Genomic DNA, 17,414 nt, shown 5'->3' on the forward strand with positions numbered 1-17,414 from the left:
CGAAAAATATTCACCGGTTTCCAAGATATTTGACTTTTACCTTTGTTTACTTTTTGGGATCGCCGCTGCTCCTAGCGACTTTATTTGAAAGTGCGGCATTTGTTGCGCGCAAAGCAGCATATACCACCGCGTGCCACAAAACGTTTGTTAGATATCTGTGCTGACGTCACACATTCAGAGGGGTATTCCTATGCATTAGCCCCTCTGAATCAAAACGCTGCAATTTTGAAATTCAATATTTCCGATTTAAGGCATTTCTCGATGTTGTGAGTGCCGAAACCGGTAATTGTGAGCCAGGTACCCCATTTTGGCTATCTCAACTCAAATCTAATGTTAAGGTGGGAGGGTCCCTTTAAAGGGCAGTTATTATTTTTGGCGTGCTAATTCCTGCATCGGACCCATAGTGCAGTGGGGCGCGGGTTAACAAATCAGTTAAACGACAGTCTGATAATTTTCCCTCTTTGCACGTGAAGCAATTGTAAATGTAAACACTGTCTACGGTGCGTGATAACACTTTATCATCACCCGCAAATCTCTCATCTTCGCTCAACTTTTAAAAGCCTCTGTTGTTGATGACTGATAGATTCCGTGGATAATTTATTTTGTGGATAATTTATTGATTAGTGTTCTCTTTCCTGCTCTCCTCAACAGATGGGGATTGCTAACAATTTGATCAAAAGCATTCCTTAAATATAATTGTGTTTTGGCTTGATTCGCACGCAGCAGTTTCAAAACTAAACCCATCTGAAATTCTCATTTTTTTTTTATTTATAGCGGCCTACAATCTTTCTCAAATTAATTTTGAGATGCTAAACTATATACATATATTTTTTTGACTTAAAGGGACTGTTCCACCTTTGGATTAGTTCTGAGTTGAGATAGCCAAGTTGGCGGCCAGGTTCAGAAACCACTATATATCCTGGTCGCAATATCCTCAGTTTCGTGGTGTTAAAGAAATTCGTTCCCTTCATTTGAAAAGTGGGCCTTAGCGAAGGTCCTATCTCTTAACTATTAACGGCCATTTGATGACGTCATTTGCATTTTGAACGCCTGTCACGCATGTGACGTTTCACTTGATTTACGAATAAGCTAATCAGAGACACTTGTTATTGTATGAGCCGCGTCATATTTGAGAGCAAATACCTATATTTGCTGCCAAATTTCCCCCACATTGACATGAAGTAAATCCTTCATTACGTCACAGATCCGATCTAAATGACGTCACGATGAAATATAAAAGTCGCAATATCTCAAAAAGTATACAATGAAAACGCGTAAAAACTTGCAGAATTCGTCACAATATCATGAGTAACATTTCCGAATCCTAAATGGTACTTTTTTGAAGGTGGGATAGTCCCTTTAACACGCGCAGTGGAAGGGGGGGGGGGCGGATTACGCCCACCCCTCCTGTTTTTCGCCAATAACTCGCGCTGCAAACATAATATTTATGTTAAATTTGGGCTACCTGCCCAGAATTGAATTGCGGATCTTCTCGTGCAAGAAATAAGAAAATCGGTTAGCAACTTTTCTAGTAATAGCGGTGTAAAGTCAAACATCCTGCCGCCTCGGCGGCGCGGCGGCCGGCTCTAGCCGTTACGCGCCGCCTGAATTGTAGACTGTGCCGGGGCGGGACGGTTCCGTCTTTACATCGCGCTCCTTACCGCTGATTATATTCGATTCGCGTCAAATTTGGTGAGAAGACTAAGAAAAGTACAGGCAATCTTATGGTCAAAGAATTTTGAAAATCGGCTGGGAATTTTGAATTCTAGAATTTTGAAAATTAAAAGCTTGAGTTATCAGTGTGTAAACACAAAATTGTGATGGCCGCTTTTCCCGCGTCCGCCGATCCCGCTTCAGCCGGCGACATTTTACCCTTGGCAGGCTTCTAACTGCCATATTCATTGTTTGATTAACTTGAAATTCACCCTACAGACTCACAAATGTATGCTTTTTCGTATAGTGAAAGAAAAAAGAAAATCGGCCGGTAACTTTTTGAGTTATCGGCGTGTAAACGCAAAAAAGTAGCTCATATGGCAGATTTGACCACATTTGACCTCATTTGACCTTGAAGATATTGACCTAGGGTCATGAAATTCACACACAACAGAGTTCCCCAGGGCCCCCACCTACCCTCTAAATTTCGTCTTCCTAGCTCCACTGGGAGCTGAGATCTTATGGGGGGGGGCGCCATCCGCCCCCCTTCCACTGGGCATAGTACTCGCAACCCTTCCACTGCGCGTGTTAAGTTAACTAAAGCAAAACAACTTGTTTTTTAGCAGCGCTGTGCCTAAATGCAAATGGCCGCCGCCATAAAGGCTTCCATTGTGGTAGAGATGACACGTCACATGTTCAATGTTTCCGTAAAATCATGGACATTTTAACCCGCGCCCTGCTGGGGGGGGGGGGTGAACACCCCCACCCTGTGTGCTTTCGCGAATATCTAAAAAAACGGTTTTTGGCACACCTTATCATGCATCAATTCTACACATGTTGTGAAGATTCCAGACCAAGGTCATTCAAGACCAGGTCACTCGAAGTGACCTCACCTCATAAAAAGTTTCAATGTATGCAATAGCTACACCGAGTGACCGATCGCTTTGAAACTTTCAACGATTGCTAAAAGCAATAGCATGCACAAAATGTATATCTCAAAATTTTGATATCGATGACTTATGGCCAGGTCAATTTGGCGAGCTCCCCATTATACATAAGTCGATGGGAGAAATTATTGATGGAGTCAGTGCTTGTGCGAGGAAGCACAGGTCTAAGGACCACCCGGATCGAAAAATAGCCGAGTCTTTGATGATCAGGAACCACCGCCCACATCTAAACGGTAACGACTCGTCATGGCCTATCCTGTGAAATTATATGTATGTACAATGTACATACATGTGTGTATATGTGTTGTACGTACTGCTTTGAGATACGTGTGAGTGATTTGGATTGTTTATTGATGTGCTTGTTTTCATTTGATTTTATAGACTTACCTTCCATACGCGGTCTTCACAGATGTTAGGATAATTTCGTCTTAAACTGTTCTTACTTTTATGTATAGTCACTTCTCGGATTATTCTCTGGGATAATAATATCTAACTCACAAGTCCATATATTTCGGATGATGTTGCTCACCCTTGGTCACTGGACAAAATAAAAACAATTACATATATGAAAAACCACACACCAAAATTATTCCCTAGACGGGTTACATTTTTCAAAAATATATCACTTGCCAAAAAACTGGGCGCGCCCATGGGCCTGCCAAACGTGAGGGCGCGCCCATGGGCCTGAGTCTCTCAGTCATTCTGGCCAATGCCTATATGGAAGGACTCGAAGGAGAACTTCTGACAGCCAGCCCGCTAAAACCAGCTATATGGCGCCGCTACGTGGATGACACGTGGGTCCTATGGCAGCATGGTGATGATGCTCTGGCAGAGTTCCTGGACAGAATGAATAACATTCACGATTCCATCAAGTTCACCATGGAGACAGAGACCGATGGAAAAATCCCCTTCTTTGATGTCCTGGTGACCAGAAACGCATCCGGCGGGCTCGACACTGAAGTGTATAGAAAGGCCATCGCCGGCAATGCCTATATACCAGCCTCATCCAACCACGCACAATCCATCAAGCGCGGAATAATAAAAACATGTACGATCGAGCCCGAAATGTCTGCAGCAATGCATCAGCTCGCCACAAAGAAGAAAAGACACTGCAGGATATATTCGCCTTGAACGGCTACCGAGGTGACTTCATTCGAAGATGTTTGGCTGATCAGCCAGCGCCGCCGAAGTCGGACCAGCCGTCTGGGACCGGTCAGCCAGCGCCGCCGGGGTCGGACCAGCCGTCCGGGACCGGTCAGCCAGCGCCGCCGGGGTCGGACCAGCCGTCCGGGAACGGTCAGCCAGCGCCGCCGGGGTCGGACCAGCCGTCCAGGACCGGTCAGCCAGCGCCGCCGGGGCCGGACCAGCCGTCCGGGACCGGTCAGCCAGCGCCGCCGGGGCCGGACCAGCCGTCCGGGAACGGTCAGCCAGCGCCGCCGGGATCGAACCAGCCGCCCGGGACCAGTCAGCCAGCGCCGCCGGGGTCGGACCAGCCGTCCAGGACCGGTCAGCCAGCGCCGCCGGGGCCGGACCAGCCGTCCGGGAACGGTCAGCCAGCGCCGCCGGGATCGAACCAGCCGCCCGGGACCGGTCAGCCAGCGCCGCCGGGGTCGGACCAGCCGTCCGGGACCGGTCAGCCAGCGCCGCCGGGGTCGGACCAGCCGTCCGGTCCGATCAGCCGTCCGCGACCAGCGAACCGCCCTCGTTATGCCTCCATGCCTTATGTGAAAGGAGTAAGCGAGCCCATCTCCCGCTTTCTACGCGCTCACAACGTAATTGTAGGGCATTCGTCAAAAACTCTAAAAAAGTCACTAGTTAACGTGAAAGATAGGATTCCCAAGGCCAAGCAAAAGGGTACGATATATGAAATGCAATGTGAATGTGGCGAAATTTACATTGGAGAAACAGGGCGCCCAAAAGATGTCAGGCTCAACGAGCATGCTAAAGACATCGAGCACGGGCGGGTACAAAAGTCGGCACCCGCTCGGCACACTAGGCAGTGCGGTAGAAACATGCACCCCATGGAAGGCAAAACTTTGGCATGTGAGAGTAACTGGAAAAAGAGAATCGTGCGCGAAGCAATAGAAATAAAAGAAAAAGATCCATACATGAACAGAGATGTAGGAAAATTTGGCCTTAGTCCAATATGGGATTTCACCCTTAGAAATAGGTCGACATGAGCATAAGATGTCATCCATAGGAACTAAACATACACCCGGTTGTGCAAATTGATCTATTGTGTCCGATGTATCTCTGCAGACACAAGTATAGGTAGTAGGTATCCATATAGATGATTGGTTGCACTACTTGTTATGTAGAGGATCATGCAAGCTAAAAGACCGTGTCAGTTTTTTGGCAAGTGATATATTTTTGAAAAATGTAACCCGTCTAGGGAATAATTTTGGTGTGTGGTTTTTCATATATGTAATTGTTTTTATTTTGTCCAGTGACCAAGGGTGAGCAACATCATCCGAAATATATGGACTTGTGAGTTAGATATTATTATCCCAGAGAATAATCCGAGAAGTGACTATACATAACTAATTTCCTGGGAAGAAAAGACTTTAAAACAACATATGTTCTTACTTTCTTTCGGTCTGAAGCCTTTGTCATGTTTTTTTTTAGCTTTATTAAGGTGTCTAAACCTGATTATAGATATTTTTATTGGCCGGTAGGTGTATCTACACCTGTGTACTCATAGATAGAGTTTTCACCCTTCAACGGAATTATAATACTTTGTTACAGTGGTACGATATCGATTTTGTCACGAACCGATGCACAGTGGGCGGATAGGCCATTCTAGCGCGACAGGGCCTGAATCTTCGAACGGAACCCTTGGTTTTTCGCGAGTAATTCGCGTAGAAAGCGGCCGATCGCAACGAAACTTTCAGTATCCTCGCGATAACTATTTTCACAGCTAACCTGAAAATTTCATGACCCTGACCTTAATGATCTTTGACCTGTGACCTTCTTTCGAGACCATGTTTGGCCGGAATCGCGATTCAGCGTATGTTGGTTCGCATTAGCCGCGAGTTTGCAGTCTTTTCGTGGTTTAAAGCGTTCAAACATGGGATATTATGTTGCTCCCATGCATTAGGATGGGTGTCAAGGTCACCGGAAGGTCAGGTAAGGTCATTGACCTTTGTTGACCTTGGTTCACTTTTTCGAGTTTTACATGTTTCTAGGCTAGTTTTTGGAACTGAATTCGAATCTAGAAACCATTTGAACATTTACTATGTAGCTTTGGTGCCTTCGTAACATGTTACGAAGCTGTCAGAGGCGGTTGCCACCTACTACAAATACCCGGCAAAACCCTTACTGGTTGACCTGACCTGATCCGACCTGGCCTAAATGTATGAAGACATCATCTTTGATCATAAATAACATAATATTCGTGATCAGCACAAAACAACCCATAGCAGCCACCCTTTATGACGTTCTAACAGGTCCCGATTTTCCCGACTTTTGGGTCATTGACCTGACCTGGAAGATCCACCGATGACCTAGGACCTTATAATTGGATATCATCAGCTTCCTCTTGTCACGGGCAACACGCTCGTCTTTTCCGCGAAGCTCTAGCTCGATCAGGGGCGAAAAGCAGGGGGTCTAACGGATCCCTTCTATACGTTCGCGGCTGGAAAAACACCACTAGGGGCGAGGGTTAAGCTAAATCTGAGGGCTTATTTCAGAAAGACCGCTAAAAGAGCAATTGAATGCACTTTTCCGCGACGATGTAGCTCTATTGGTCCCCGAGGTAAGGGGCCTGTTTTTCGAGAAATGTTGATATATGCAACATTTTACCTTTGATGAACTCTGGTGACGTGACCTTTGACCTGACCTAGAAATGACTAATTACCCTATCTGGAATTTTGGGCGCTTCTTCGAATGCCACTTACCTACTACGTGTCGCTATGTGGCACAGGAGCCGAGTTAGAAGGGGAGTGTTCAATCAACACCTCCCGTCCCGGCGCGTTTGACGCCGAGGACCGGTCCGGCGCGGGTTGATGTTTGGCTCTGCTACATCCAAAGTCGCAAAAAGTCGCAAGAAATGACTGTTGGATCTTGTAGTGCAATGACTCATTGACATGTAGCGAGATTTTCGAAGCGGTACTTTGCGGTACTTTTTTTTAAATCTTTTTGTGTGTGACATCAATTATGTGAAATTATATTTTCGTCTTGAAATCTTTGCGGTGCAAATACATCATAACCAAGTAAGAGTTCGCCATTTTCATGTGGTTATGTGTGTTTTGCAGACCCGGAGCTATCGTTTGATGTATATAAATGTGGAATTCCTCCTCAAGTTGTGATTGTTTTCGTGGATCAAAGATACGTTGTCGAAGAGTGCGGGGACAAGTTCGGTCCAAACGGTTCCGAAGTTCGTGTTTAAGCTGAGTTTTCTTCATGAAATAGCAATTGTGTTTGAAAACAAAGACCACAGCAATGTACATAGTATGATCATTTTTGAACAAATTGGTATAGGTTTCATTGCACATTCACAACGTTCGATTTTTTTGCCCATGTCGTGCTAGACCTGGCGATCCGCCCAGTGTGCGATGTACGTAATTTTGTAGAGGCAGTTGGAACGCGATGCGGCGAAACGAAGCTATGGTTTATCTTGATTATATATGTTCGACAAAGGCCAGTGGCCGAAATATCACATATTTTCTATCAATACAGTACATTTTTCGGCACTTTTTTGTTCAATATCGAGGAAAGGTCATGCTAATATATTTTCGATGGGAGAAAACTGAAATGCGCCGCTTTTGGACGGAAGCCATTATAAACACTCCCAAACACCGAATTACAAGTAACTTAGACACACTGAGCATGAAAATGGTGTCCGGGACCCCTGTTTATGACCCTGAGGTCATCTCAGGTCACGAATGGTATCTAACAGTTTTTTCGCAAATAACTTTTGATAGAGCCATTCTAGAGCGATGTGTACAGCTCGACGACACGGATCGCCTGATATGCAACATGACCATTTTCAGTCAAGTTCAAGTGAAGCGTCTTGACGAGAGGAACACGATGCCCTTAAAAGTAACATCGTGCAAGGCTTGGATCAAAAGTTACTGCAGAGAAAATGTTTTAAAAAATCGGCTGTTTTGGCAGCTTTTGCTTCCTGCAGGCAAAACCGTTGACGTTAGGTCAAATCTGAGAGAATTACTCAGAAAGGGCGTTAATAGGGCTATCGAATGCGCTTTTCTGCGACGCTGTAACTCTATTGGTTCCCGAGTTATGCGTTGGCTTCTTGAAAATTGTCGACATTCGACCTGAAAATTGGCGAAATTTTGCCTTCAATGACCTCTGGTGACATGAGCTTTGACCTAACAAAAAAGTGACCGAAGTGATTTCGTCATTATTTTGGCGCTCTTTCGAACGCCGCCTTCTGCGTATCACTTCGTGGCCCAGCAGCCGAGTTAGAAGGGGTGGGGTGGGGTTCCAACACCCCCACCCCCAGCAGGGCGTGGAAATCCAGGACCCCGGCCCCAGTGGGGGGCGGGTTAACCCTCGCCGGCCGAGGGGGGGGGGGCGGGTGCCGCCCGCCATAGGGTTTTTTTTTCGCGATAGCTCCGAACACGCTGGCGATAGAGAGCTAAAACTTGGCATACCTGACCTTTAATTCAAGCCGGATCTTTTGACTCCAACCGAAGTTTTAGGTCAGGTCAGGTCACTGACCTATGACGTCATAAGTGAACCTCTGCCCGGTCTTCGATGTCGCAACTTCGCAACGCCCTCACTGCCAGAGGAGATGTCACAGGGAAATGAAGCTTGCAGGATCTAGTATCCATTATGAGCCTCACAACTTGTATATCTCGGATTTTTCCTAAAGGTCATATGAGGCCAGGTCATTTTCGTGACCTCACCATTATAAGTCAATGGGGAAAAATAAAAACTGCTATTCTGGCGCCGGGAACGATCTCCAACTATCTCAAGCACACAGAATCGTGATTTGATGCACTCCTTGCAAGGTTAGATGCGTCACTTTTGCAATGTTGACCTTGCGTGACGTCATTTATGACGTCATCAAGGTCATATTAGTTTTTCGTCAACAACTCTTGATCAAATTGAGCTAGCGAGTCGGGAAAACCACCAATGGACTCAGGAAGACCTGGTGAATCGACTGATATGCAACATTACCTCCCTCGACCAATTCGTGACCTGGGGGCGCTGCCCTGTCTGTGACCCGAGGTCAACACCCTGAGTTGACCTCACCCAAACAAAAAGTATATCATTCGAACGTATACGGCGCACACGCTCGTTTTTCTGCAACGTGCTAGCCCCCCCCCCCCTTGGCCGGCGCGTAGTTATGTAGAAAGCCAATAGGTCCGGTGAGGGGTAAGCTAGCACCGGGCCCTCGGGCCAGCGGAGGCAGGGGTAGCCAGTAACAGTTGGTAGCATTAGGCCAAATGGGCGCTCAAAAACTACTGCCCCATAGGGTTTCCATGTTAAATCGACCTTTTTCAAGCGAGCCCCATACGTAAGCTAGAAGATAAAATGCCAATATTATGGTGGGGAAAGGTAGCCTCAAGCTTCCTCTACAACCTTTCTATCTAGCGTTTTTCGATGCGGAGGCCATAACAGGTCCAAAAAGCATTGGGCGCTGCCCGAGGTACCAAAAGCCCCTCCATGAGAGCACAAGATCCTGCTCATGCGCACATTGCCTCAACCCTGTACTAGCGTACATTAGTGATACTGCTCACGGACTCGATCAGCCAATCAGCATCACTGATTACATTCATAGATGTCGCCAGTATTACGTAAATCCTGCTTGCGAACACATTCTAAGAATGAAACAACTGCGCCATTTCCGCCTTCCATAGATTCCTTCCATCTTAGTATCAACTATACGCTTTTCAAGTAACTTTAGACTAAGTTTTAAACTACGGTTAGTATGTTATTTCTGGTACATATAATTTAAAAATAACTGCTTTATGAATTTGGCTTTACTCTTCAGAATGGAGTGCTCTATTTTTTCCATATTCAAAAAATATATCACCTACCACCTAACTCATCCAGGTAAAATGTGCGCTTTCCGCGTCGTTGGTGTACCCGTTGTTCTATATACCCTGAGCGGAGGGGCCCCTTTGTCAAGTTGCCCTCCCCCCCTCCCCAACGCCAAGTCTGCGACCGCCCCCGACAATTTTGGGGGATGTGGTGCAGCTGTTTTTATTCATTTTTACTTTTTGCTTAATTTTATTTTATTTTTCGCCTTCAGGGGAAGGGGCATGGCCCGCGTGCTACGTCCCTGCCCCCCCCCCCCCTGGCTACGTCCCTTGCCGGCCGCAGCAACAGGAGTCTCGTCTGACCGTGTGCCATTCGCCTCTCGTCCCCAGCATATGTATCGTGGTGATGATCTTTGTCAACTACGGCGGCGGCCAGTACTGGTTCTTCCGACACGCTCCCTGGAACGGCCTCACTGTTGCCGACCTGGTGTTCCCCTGGTGAGACTTAGCAGGCACTGCGCCCCACCGACTTCGTGAATTATTTTTGATTTTTATTCCAACATTATTGGAGAACAAGTGCAAAACAGAGACAACATGAAGTTATCCCACACACTCGCACTCATCACAAAAAAAACATGGAGCCGGCATTCATGCACATTGGCATAGGAACGGCTTGAACATTGTGGGCTCATGGGTGCAGAAATTCACTGCCATAGACGTTGGGGTGAGGGTAGGGAGCCCCACTGGGTAGGTATTATGTTCCCTCTCGACTTTGGTAGGTATGTATCGCGGCTCGCCACCGATATAGGAAAACGGTTTCAAGGGGAGGCTCGTTGTGAGCTTCAAGGGGGTGTTCCGAAATGTAGAATTATATTGAACATTCAGATAGGTACCTAAATTACCCCGCCCCCCAAAAAAATCAATTTTCTGTTCATCTCGTCACGGGCAACACGCTAATTTTTTCTAGCTCGATCAGAGGCCAAAGGGCAAGGAGGTCCAACGGACCCCCCCCCCTTCCTATACGTTCGCGGCTGGCAGAGCACCAGTACGGGCGAGGGTTAAACTTACAATATTCAAACACAACAGCTCGGTATACCTACTGAAAGCAGCATTGTTCCCGAGCTCAGACAGAGCTGCATGGCATACATGGCCGACCGAACCATAGCATATGTGTGTGCAGTCGATCCGCCTACGTGCTGTGCCCCTGCACAACGGGGCCCATGGGGAGAACCTGAACTGGAGCTGCTGTTATTACAGAGCTCGGCGTTTGGTTCCAAAGTACTGTCATGGTGCTATTATGCCATTTCATTGACAATGTATCAAGGTCACTTGTTTGGCTAGAAATGTGACGCTCTGTCCATTCTGTCCACGGGTTCATGTGGATCATATCCGACCTGTCCACAGGTTCATGTGGATCATATCCGGCCTGTCCGCGGGTTCATGTGGATCATATCCGGCATGTCCGCGGGTTCATGTGGATCATATCCGGCCTGTCCGCGGGTTCATTTGGATCATATCCTGCCTGTCCACAGGTTCATGTGGATAATGGGCGCCAGCATGGTGTTTTCTCTGCGCAGCCAGATCCGCCGCTCCGTACCAAAGTACGTGCAGGGTACAGACCCGACGGGACCGGGGGGGGGAGGTATGTACAGACCCGACGGGACCGGGGAGGGGGGTGGGTGCAGACCCGACGGGACCGGGGGGGGGGTGCAGACCCGACTGGACCGGGGGGATACAGACCGGTCGGGCTGGGACCTGGACGGGCACAGACGTCCAGACCCGACTGGACCGGGGGGGGGGGGGATACAGACCGGTCGGGCTGGGACCTGGACGGGCACAGACGTGTATCTGTGTGACGGCGCTGCCCTGGTGTGTGTGTGTGTGTGCGCGCGTGTGTGCGTGTGCGTGTGCGTGTCAGCCGTCTGCCGTACTCTGTACTGTGTGTGTGTGTGTGTGGCCGGCCAGGTGTCAGATCTGGGTGCGTGTGCGTGTCAGCCGTCTGCCGTACTCTGTACTGTGCGTGTGTAAGCACTCACTTGTCAGGGCCGATGACGGGATACACACCGACCCGACAGGACCGATTTCCCTGTCAGGACCGAAAACCCGGTCCTGACAATTCCAAGACCGGGGCCATGTTCCTTGGCCTCTAAACATGCCCTAGGGCCATTTTGAGGTCGGTCCTGTTAAGTCGGTGTTCTGTCAATATGTGTGTAAAATGTGTGTGAAAATCGGCCGCCGTATACACTCTTCTGTCCGGTGGCGCCCCCTAATGAAGGGTCGGGCGGCCCATTGAAGCTGTGGTCCCTCCCGCGACCTCCCGCAGAGTCCAATTTGTTCCGGGTAGGGTGGCCGGGCAGGGTCGGGCCGAGCCGGGCAGTAAAAGTAATTAGCTGAGGAGCGAGTGGATAGTAGCGCTGGGTGTGCTGCTCAAGTTTCGCTGTAGTGACCAGCGGCACGGGCCGATGCTATCAGTGTTGGTAAAGACGAAATAAGAATAGACTGATGATCGACCTTACCTGACGTCACCTGACTCACCCTACCCAAAATGCCCAAATAATATATCATGGAACAAAACGATTGTGAAACAATTATGACAAAACGATTGTGACAAATAACAGAAGCGGTTGCGTGGCGTTTGATGTGGGTAAAAAGCAGGGATGCGGAGCCGTGAAAATTTCAGACGGCTCCGGCTCCGGAGAAAAAAATCGGCTCCGGCTCCGGCTCCGGGTGAAATGCGATGGCGACTCCGGCTCCGGCTTCGGCTCCGAGTAAAATGGTCCGGCTCCGGCTGCTCCGGCTCCGGCTCCGGCTCCAATACTCAGTACATCCCCTATGCAATTAAATACGGGTGGAAGAAACAAGATGATGGGATTGGTGCGCGCTGCTTCTGTGTTTGCATAACAAGGCTATTTTCATATTTTGACTTCCGCATGTTTTACTGCCTTGAACTGTCAAACCGAACTACCGGGTGATCATTTTTGAATGATACAAAAACATTTGTTAATATCAGCCATGTGTTAAACTGGATAGTTAAACCAAACACACCCATCAAACACGTACGGTGGGACATTTTATCTGGAACACACAGTCAGTCATTAATGTCAATAGCCAGCTTAGAGGAGGTGCCGAAAGTATGCACCCCTCGCGGACCGCCGACCAGCTGAGCTCCGCTCGATGCCGGGTTTGTCTGACCATTTTCTGCTGATTATCGCCGTTCCATGCTCCGGGTAAAGTCTCCTTCTACCACTATTACATAGATGTGCAATTGACTTCGGCTCACATCTGACCACACCTGTCATTAGGTGAGGGCAGACACTCAAGTACAGTCACGAGAAGTCCGGGCTGTAAGACGGGCGGTCGTGCTCGCTTATTCGCAAGCTGCAGGCTTACCAGCTTTGGGGCACGGGAAATCAATGACAGGTGCGGATGTGTGTGGAGAATCACACTCTTGTTGAAAAGAGTGTCAGAGACGCGTGAATTAGTCATACAAAGCCGGCCAAACGACAGGTTACAGCATTCTCTAGAAAGCCGTACCGTCCCCGGGTCCGCCAAACCAGTGCACTCGAACGCACTTCCATCAACAATGTCCACTTCGGAATTTTTGTTATTCTTAGTGTCTCCGTGCACTCCAAGATCCTTTGCAGGTTCCAGGAAGCCCGTATAACCGTGCTATTGCCTTTGCACATGCGCCATGAACTAAAATTTGTTGTGTTGCAAAGCCATCCAGCTGAGATATTACATCGTTACACTAAGATGTCCAAAAAGGGTATGCTATAAAACGGATGATATTTACCGTACCTTAGGACGGACTTGGACAATGTTGATAAAAAACAAAATGTCCAAATGTCCCTCATGTAAACCAGCACGTGAAATCAAAATATTTTGTCCTATCTTTGCACGTGGCGACTTTCTTTTTGTATCATTCAAAAATGATCACCCGGTAGGTCAATAATTTTTCCTCTTCAAAAAAAGGAGCCGGAGTCGCCCCCTTTTTTTGACGGCTCCGGCTCCGGCTCCGGCTCCGGGCAAAATATGCCGGCTCCGGCGGCTCCGGCTCCAGCTCCGGCTCCGGCTCCGCACCCCTGGTAAAAAAGTATGAAAATAGTTTTGGTGACCTGAGGTCAGAGGTCAGGTCAACGACCCTGAGCTGAGGTTTTGGTGTTTCGCAAATAACTAACAAAAATGGTCCGAGAGCTACAGTGGTACTATCGCATTCGTCTTGTCAAGACGCGTCGAATGACATATATTTTGCATGGAAAAGTTCAAGTTTTATGTTGACCTCATGTGACCTCGAATGACCTTCTTTTTACCTAGACACATGAATGGTAGCTTATATATACGATTCGTAACCGCTGATCACGAATCTGGCATCCAGTTTGCTGTAAGCATTCATTTAGAGCCTTAACCCTATTCCTGGCGGGCTCCGCCGGGACAAGAAACTGGCGGGGGGGGGGGCCCTGAGATCTCGAGAACGAAGCAAGATAGCGACAAGCGGTAAACGGCATCGGATACGCATGGACAAGGTCTACAATTTTTACTAAGGTCATTTTCAGGTCAGGTCAAAGATGACGTCACAGGGGTCGAAAAAGTCAAAATGGCGGCGCTAGATATGGAGAAAGTTTTTCTCGAATAACTTTCGAATTAGTCAAGATAGGAACAAACTAAGGGCATCATCGTGATCCTCTCGTCAATCCGCATCGAATGATATATATGTTGACCTCGAAAGGTCAAGGTCAAAGGTTGACCTCAGGTCACGTGACCTCGAGGTCATCATGTATATCATTCGATGCGTCTTGACGAGCTGAACACAATGAGACCATCCACGCGTCTGTATCTTGTTCCTGTACGGAGTTATTGGCCAAAAACCTTTGGTGACCTTTGATGACGTCACATGACCTCACAGCTGCCCAACAGCAAAACAGACCTCAAGGTAGTGAAGGTTGATCGTATATGAAGTCATGTATGGTATATGGGGCCATTCCGACCCGTTTTAGTGGTAAAAACAGGGAGTTGATTTTTCCCCCATTGACTTATAATGGGGAGGTCGCGAAACTGACCTGACCTTAGGTCACCGATATCAAAATTCCGAGATATACAAATTGCACATACCGGTACCCTAACTAAAGCCTGAAGAGAAGAAATTGATCGGTCAAAAACTCTAGCTCTGGCGTGATTGCAAACTTTTCTGAGGTAGGGTCACCAAACCGCCTCTGGTGACCTGACCTGAGGTCAGATCAACTCAAAATTTTCAGACATGTTGCGTAGAAGCCTTTTAGGAAAAGTCAGAAAATTTGAGCTTCCTAGCTCAACGCGTTTGGGAGAAATAACCAAAAAACCTCAGGGGGGGGGGGCTCCTGAGGCCCCCCCCGCCAGGAATAGGGTTAAGATGGCAAGAATGTCTTCATCATTTGGCCGACTTGAATCAGTGAAAAAACTTTTAGCAAGGAAACTCTCCTGTGACCTTGACCTTGTAGCAGCCTTGTATCGTTGGATGAAACTGGGTCGCACCAGACCTTTGGCGGAATGGTAATGGGAACGAAGCACCACGCACTTGATCTTTAATTTCATGCGTCTTACTTGCTGGTAAATACCAGGATTGCGGACTGCGGAGTCTGAGTCCAAATCTGGTGGAAGTTCTGACCGGAGTTAGAGTCGAAATAAAATCGATTTTGGAATCCGGAGCCAGACTCGGGGTCGGAGTCACCAAAATTCATCGACTCCGCAGACCTGTCATGGCTGCGGAATCGGAGTCAGAGTCTATCGACAGTTCAGCCCGGAGTCGGAGTCGAAATTGATTTTTGGAAGCTTGAGTCGGAGTCGAAGTCAGAGTACCCGAAGATCAATCGACTGCCCGGCCCTGGTAAATACATCACCCGTCGTGACCTAGTTCCCCTCACTTTTTCTGCGAAATTACGTCGCTATGTGCCAGCAAGCATTTACAATGTATCGCAAAAGGTCTCATATAAGGATGTCAATTTTGGAACCAGGGAGCCATTTTCAGTGGATCTGAGCGGCGCTGGGATTAAATTCGCGCTAAATTGGTGCTCGGCCACACTGTGCAGCGGTTGCTGAGATATTAGCCTTTTAAACCGATGAAAATGACGTCACTCTGACGTCATTTCTGGCCAACCTATCATAGGCAATTGAACAATTTTCGAACACAATGTGTAAAAGGAATGTACGAGAGGGTAGTGAAAGTTTCGCGACGATCGGCGCAGCAGTTTTAATGATATTGCGAAAAGACTGGAGGGGACAAAAATAGCCCCCCCCCCAACAGGACGAGGGTTTAAAGTGTTACAGGCCGGGCCGGTCCGAGCCGGGCCGCTCCTACCGAGATTTGTCCGTAATATTGAAAAGACCGCTTCGCTCCCTCGCTCGCAACAAGTAGTATCTGATTCTGCTCACTATTATCATTCTTGCAATTGAAGGAGTTTCAGGTCATTGAAGGCACATGACGGAGTGCAAGCTACTAGCCTTGCCTCTGTTTTGTATTCCGACTTGTAGCCATGCAGTCTCTCGGTGCTTTTTGATCGTAGATCGGGGATGGATATGGCTAATCCTTTCCGGAATGCCGCGCTGGCGACGATCGGGTGGGAAAGGGAGGGCAGGAGGGTAGCCGCGTCCCGACTCCAGCCAGGCGTGACGAGAAGGGGTGACCGTCCGTCCCGGGGAACGCGGATCCACGCAGGCGGCTGATGTGGCATGGTTGCGCAGTGCTCATCTCAGGCTAAACACGCGATGAAGCATCAGCTCGCGTTTTTTATTGGAGTCTTGCTAGTTACTGGAGGGTTTGTTGACGAAAGTCTACAATTGCTTCGTAAATAAGCACCCGGCAGTTGGTGGGGGTATTTCGCCACCCGCCATTTGCTGGGGGGGGGGGGGGTAAACGCCCCCAGCCGATAACTCGAGAACCTATAGACGCAGCGAAACGCACGAGAGGGCAAACGAAAGAACACGACGATGATACTTCCTACATTTATCATGCTCCTCGCAGCAGCTCTCAACGATATACGAAACAATAAACTTCAATCGATTCCCTAGAGGTAACCAAAATTTGGTGCGGCTGCGGCGCGCCGTATTTTTAGCTATAGCGCGGCGAAAAAGTGGGGATGTACCTACGCCCCCCTCCCCATCTACTCGCGGATTTTAAAGGAATTATCAGGCCCAGGGTTTGAGAATTTGCAAGGGATCGACTTGTTCTTGCTATTGCTGGATTTCAAAAGCAGTGCTGATTCTAATGATATGCATACCTACGCACTAATGGTCACTCTTCAGACTGGTATTTAGTGTTAATGCCAGTAAGACACCTTGGGGGGGGGGGGCGACAGACGAGCGAGCGAGGGGGTGGCCCTTGCATGTGCGTAATTGCGAGGGGGATGTTACTTCCAACTGACTTGTGCACGGTTGACGGTAGTCGGTACCCTACTAACCGGTCTCTAGCGATGTACCAAGGCGATGTCTATAGCTGCCCCCCCCCCCCCCACCTTAGGATTTTGTTTTGAATCGTCGCTAATATGAAAAGGCTGTGAATTTGGTAAAAAGTACAGTCCACAGCAGAAGTAATGTGGGGTTTCAGTCATGGGTATGTTCTGCTTCTGAAGCTTAGGAACGATTAGCCAGACTACAATGAAACTTTGAATGTAGCTTATATGTATCGTCACCCTTGCAGCTGCAACTTTAGCTATTGACATCTTCTTTTCGATCACTCCACATTAAATAATCGCCAGTCAAAGCCAACCGTTGAGATTGGTAAAACCCTACATTACTTTAGCGGTGGGCTGTACTTACCTGATTTTCCCGAGTTTGTTTGGTTTCGGTATTTTCCCATGGTTTATGCTTGTATTTGCTTTGGTATCGGTATCACGAT

The 17,414-nt window shown here is 48.1% G+C and overlaps 1 protein-coding gene across 1 annotated transcript in view; it reads left to right on the top strand.

Annotated features, from left to right (window-relative positions):
- Positions 1-17,414, top strand: part of LOC122375026 (heparan-alpha-glucosaminide N-acetyltransferase-like) — a gene marked incomplete at its 3' end in the record, with an annotated part of 88,945 nt that overhangs the window by 26,621 nt on the left and 44,910 nt on the right. The window contains exons 4-5 of the mRNA XM_043354167.1: positions 9,938-10,045; positions 11,080-11,148. Coding sequence (XP_043210102.1) covers positions 9,938-10,045; positions 11,080-11,148 — 177 coding nt within the window. The remainder of the gene's footprint in view (positions 1-9,937; positions 10,046-11,079; positions 11,149-17,414) is intronic.

Source organism: Amphibalanus amphitrite, unplaced genomic scaffold (assembly GCF_019059575.1).
Source record: "Amphibalanus amphitrite isolate SeventyFive unplaced genomic scaffold, NRLGWU_Aamphi_draft 001760F_arrow, whole genome shotgun sequence".
NCBI classification, from domain to species: Eukaryota; Metazoa; Arthropoda; class Thecostraca; order Balanomorpha; family Balanidae; genus Amphibalanus; species Amphibalanus amphitrite.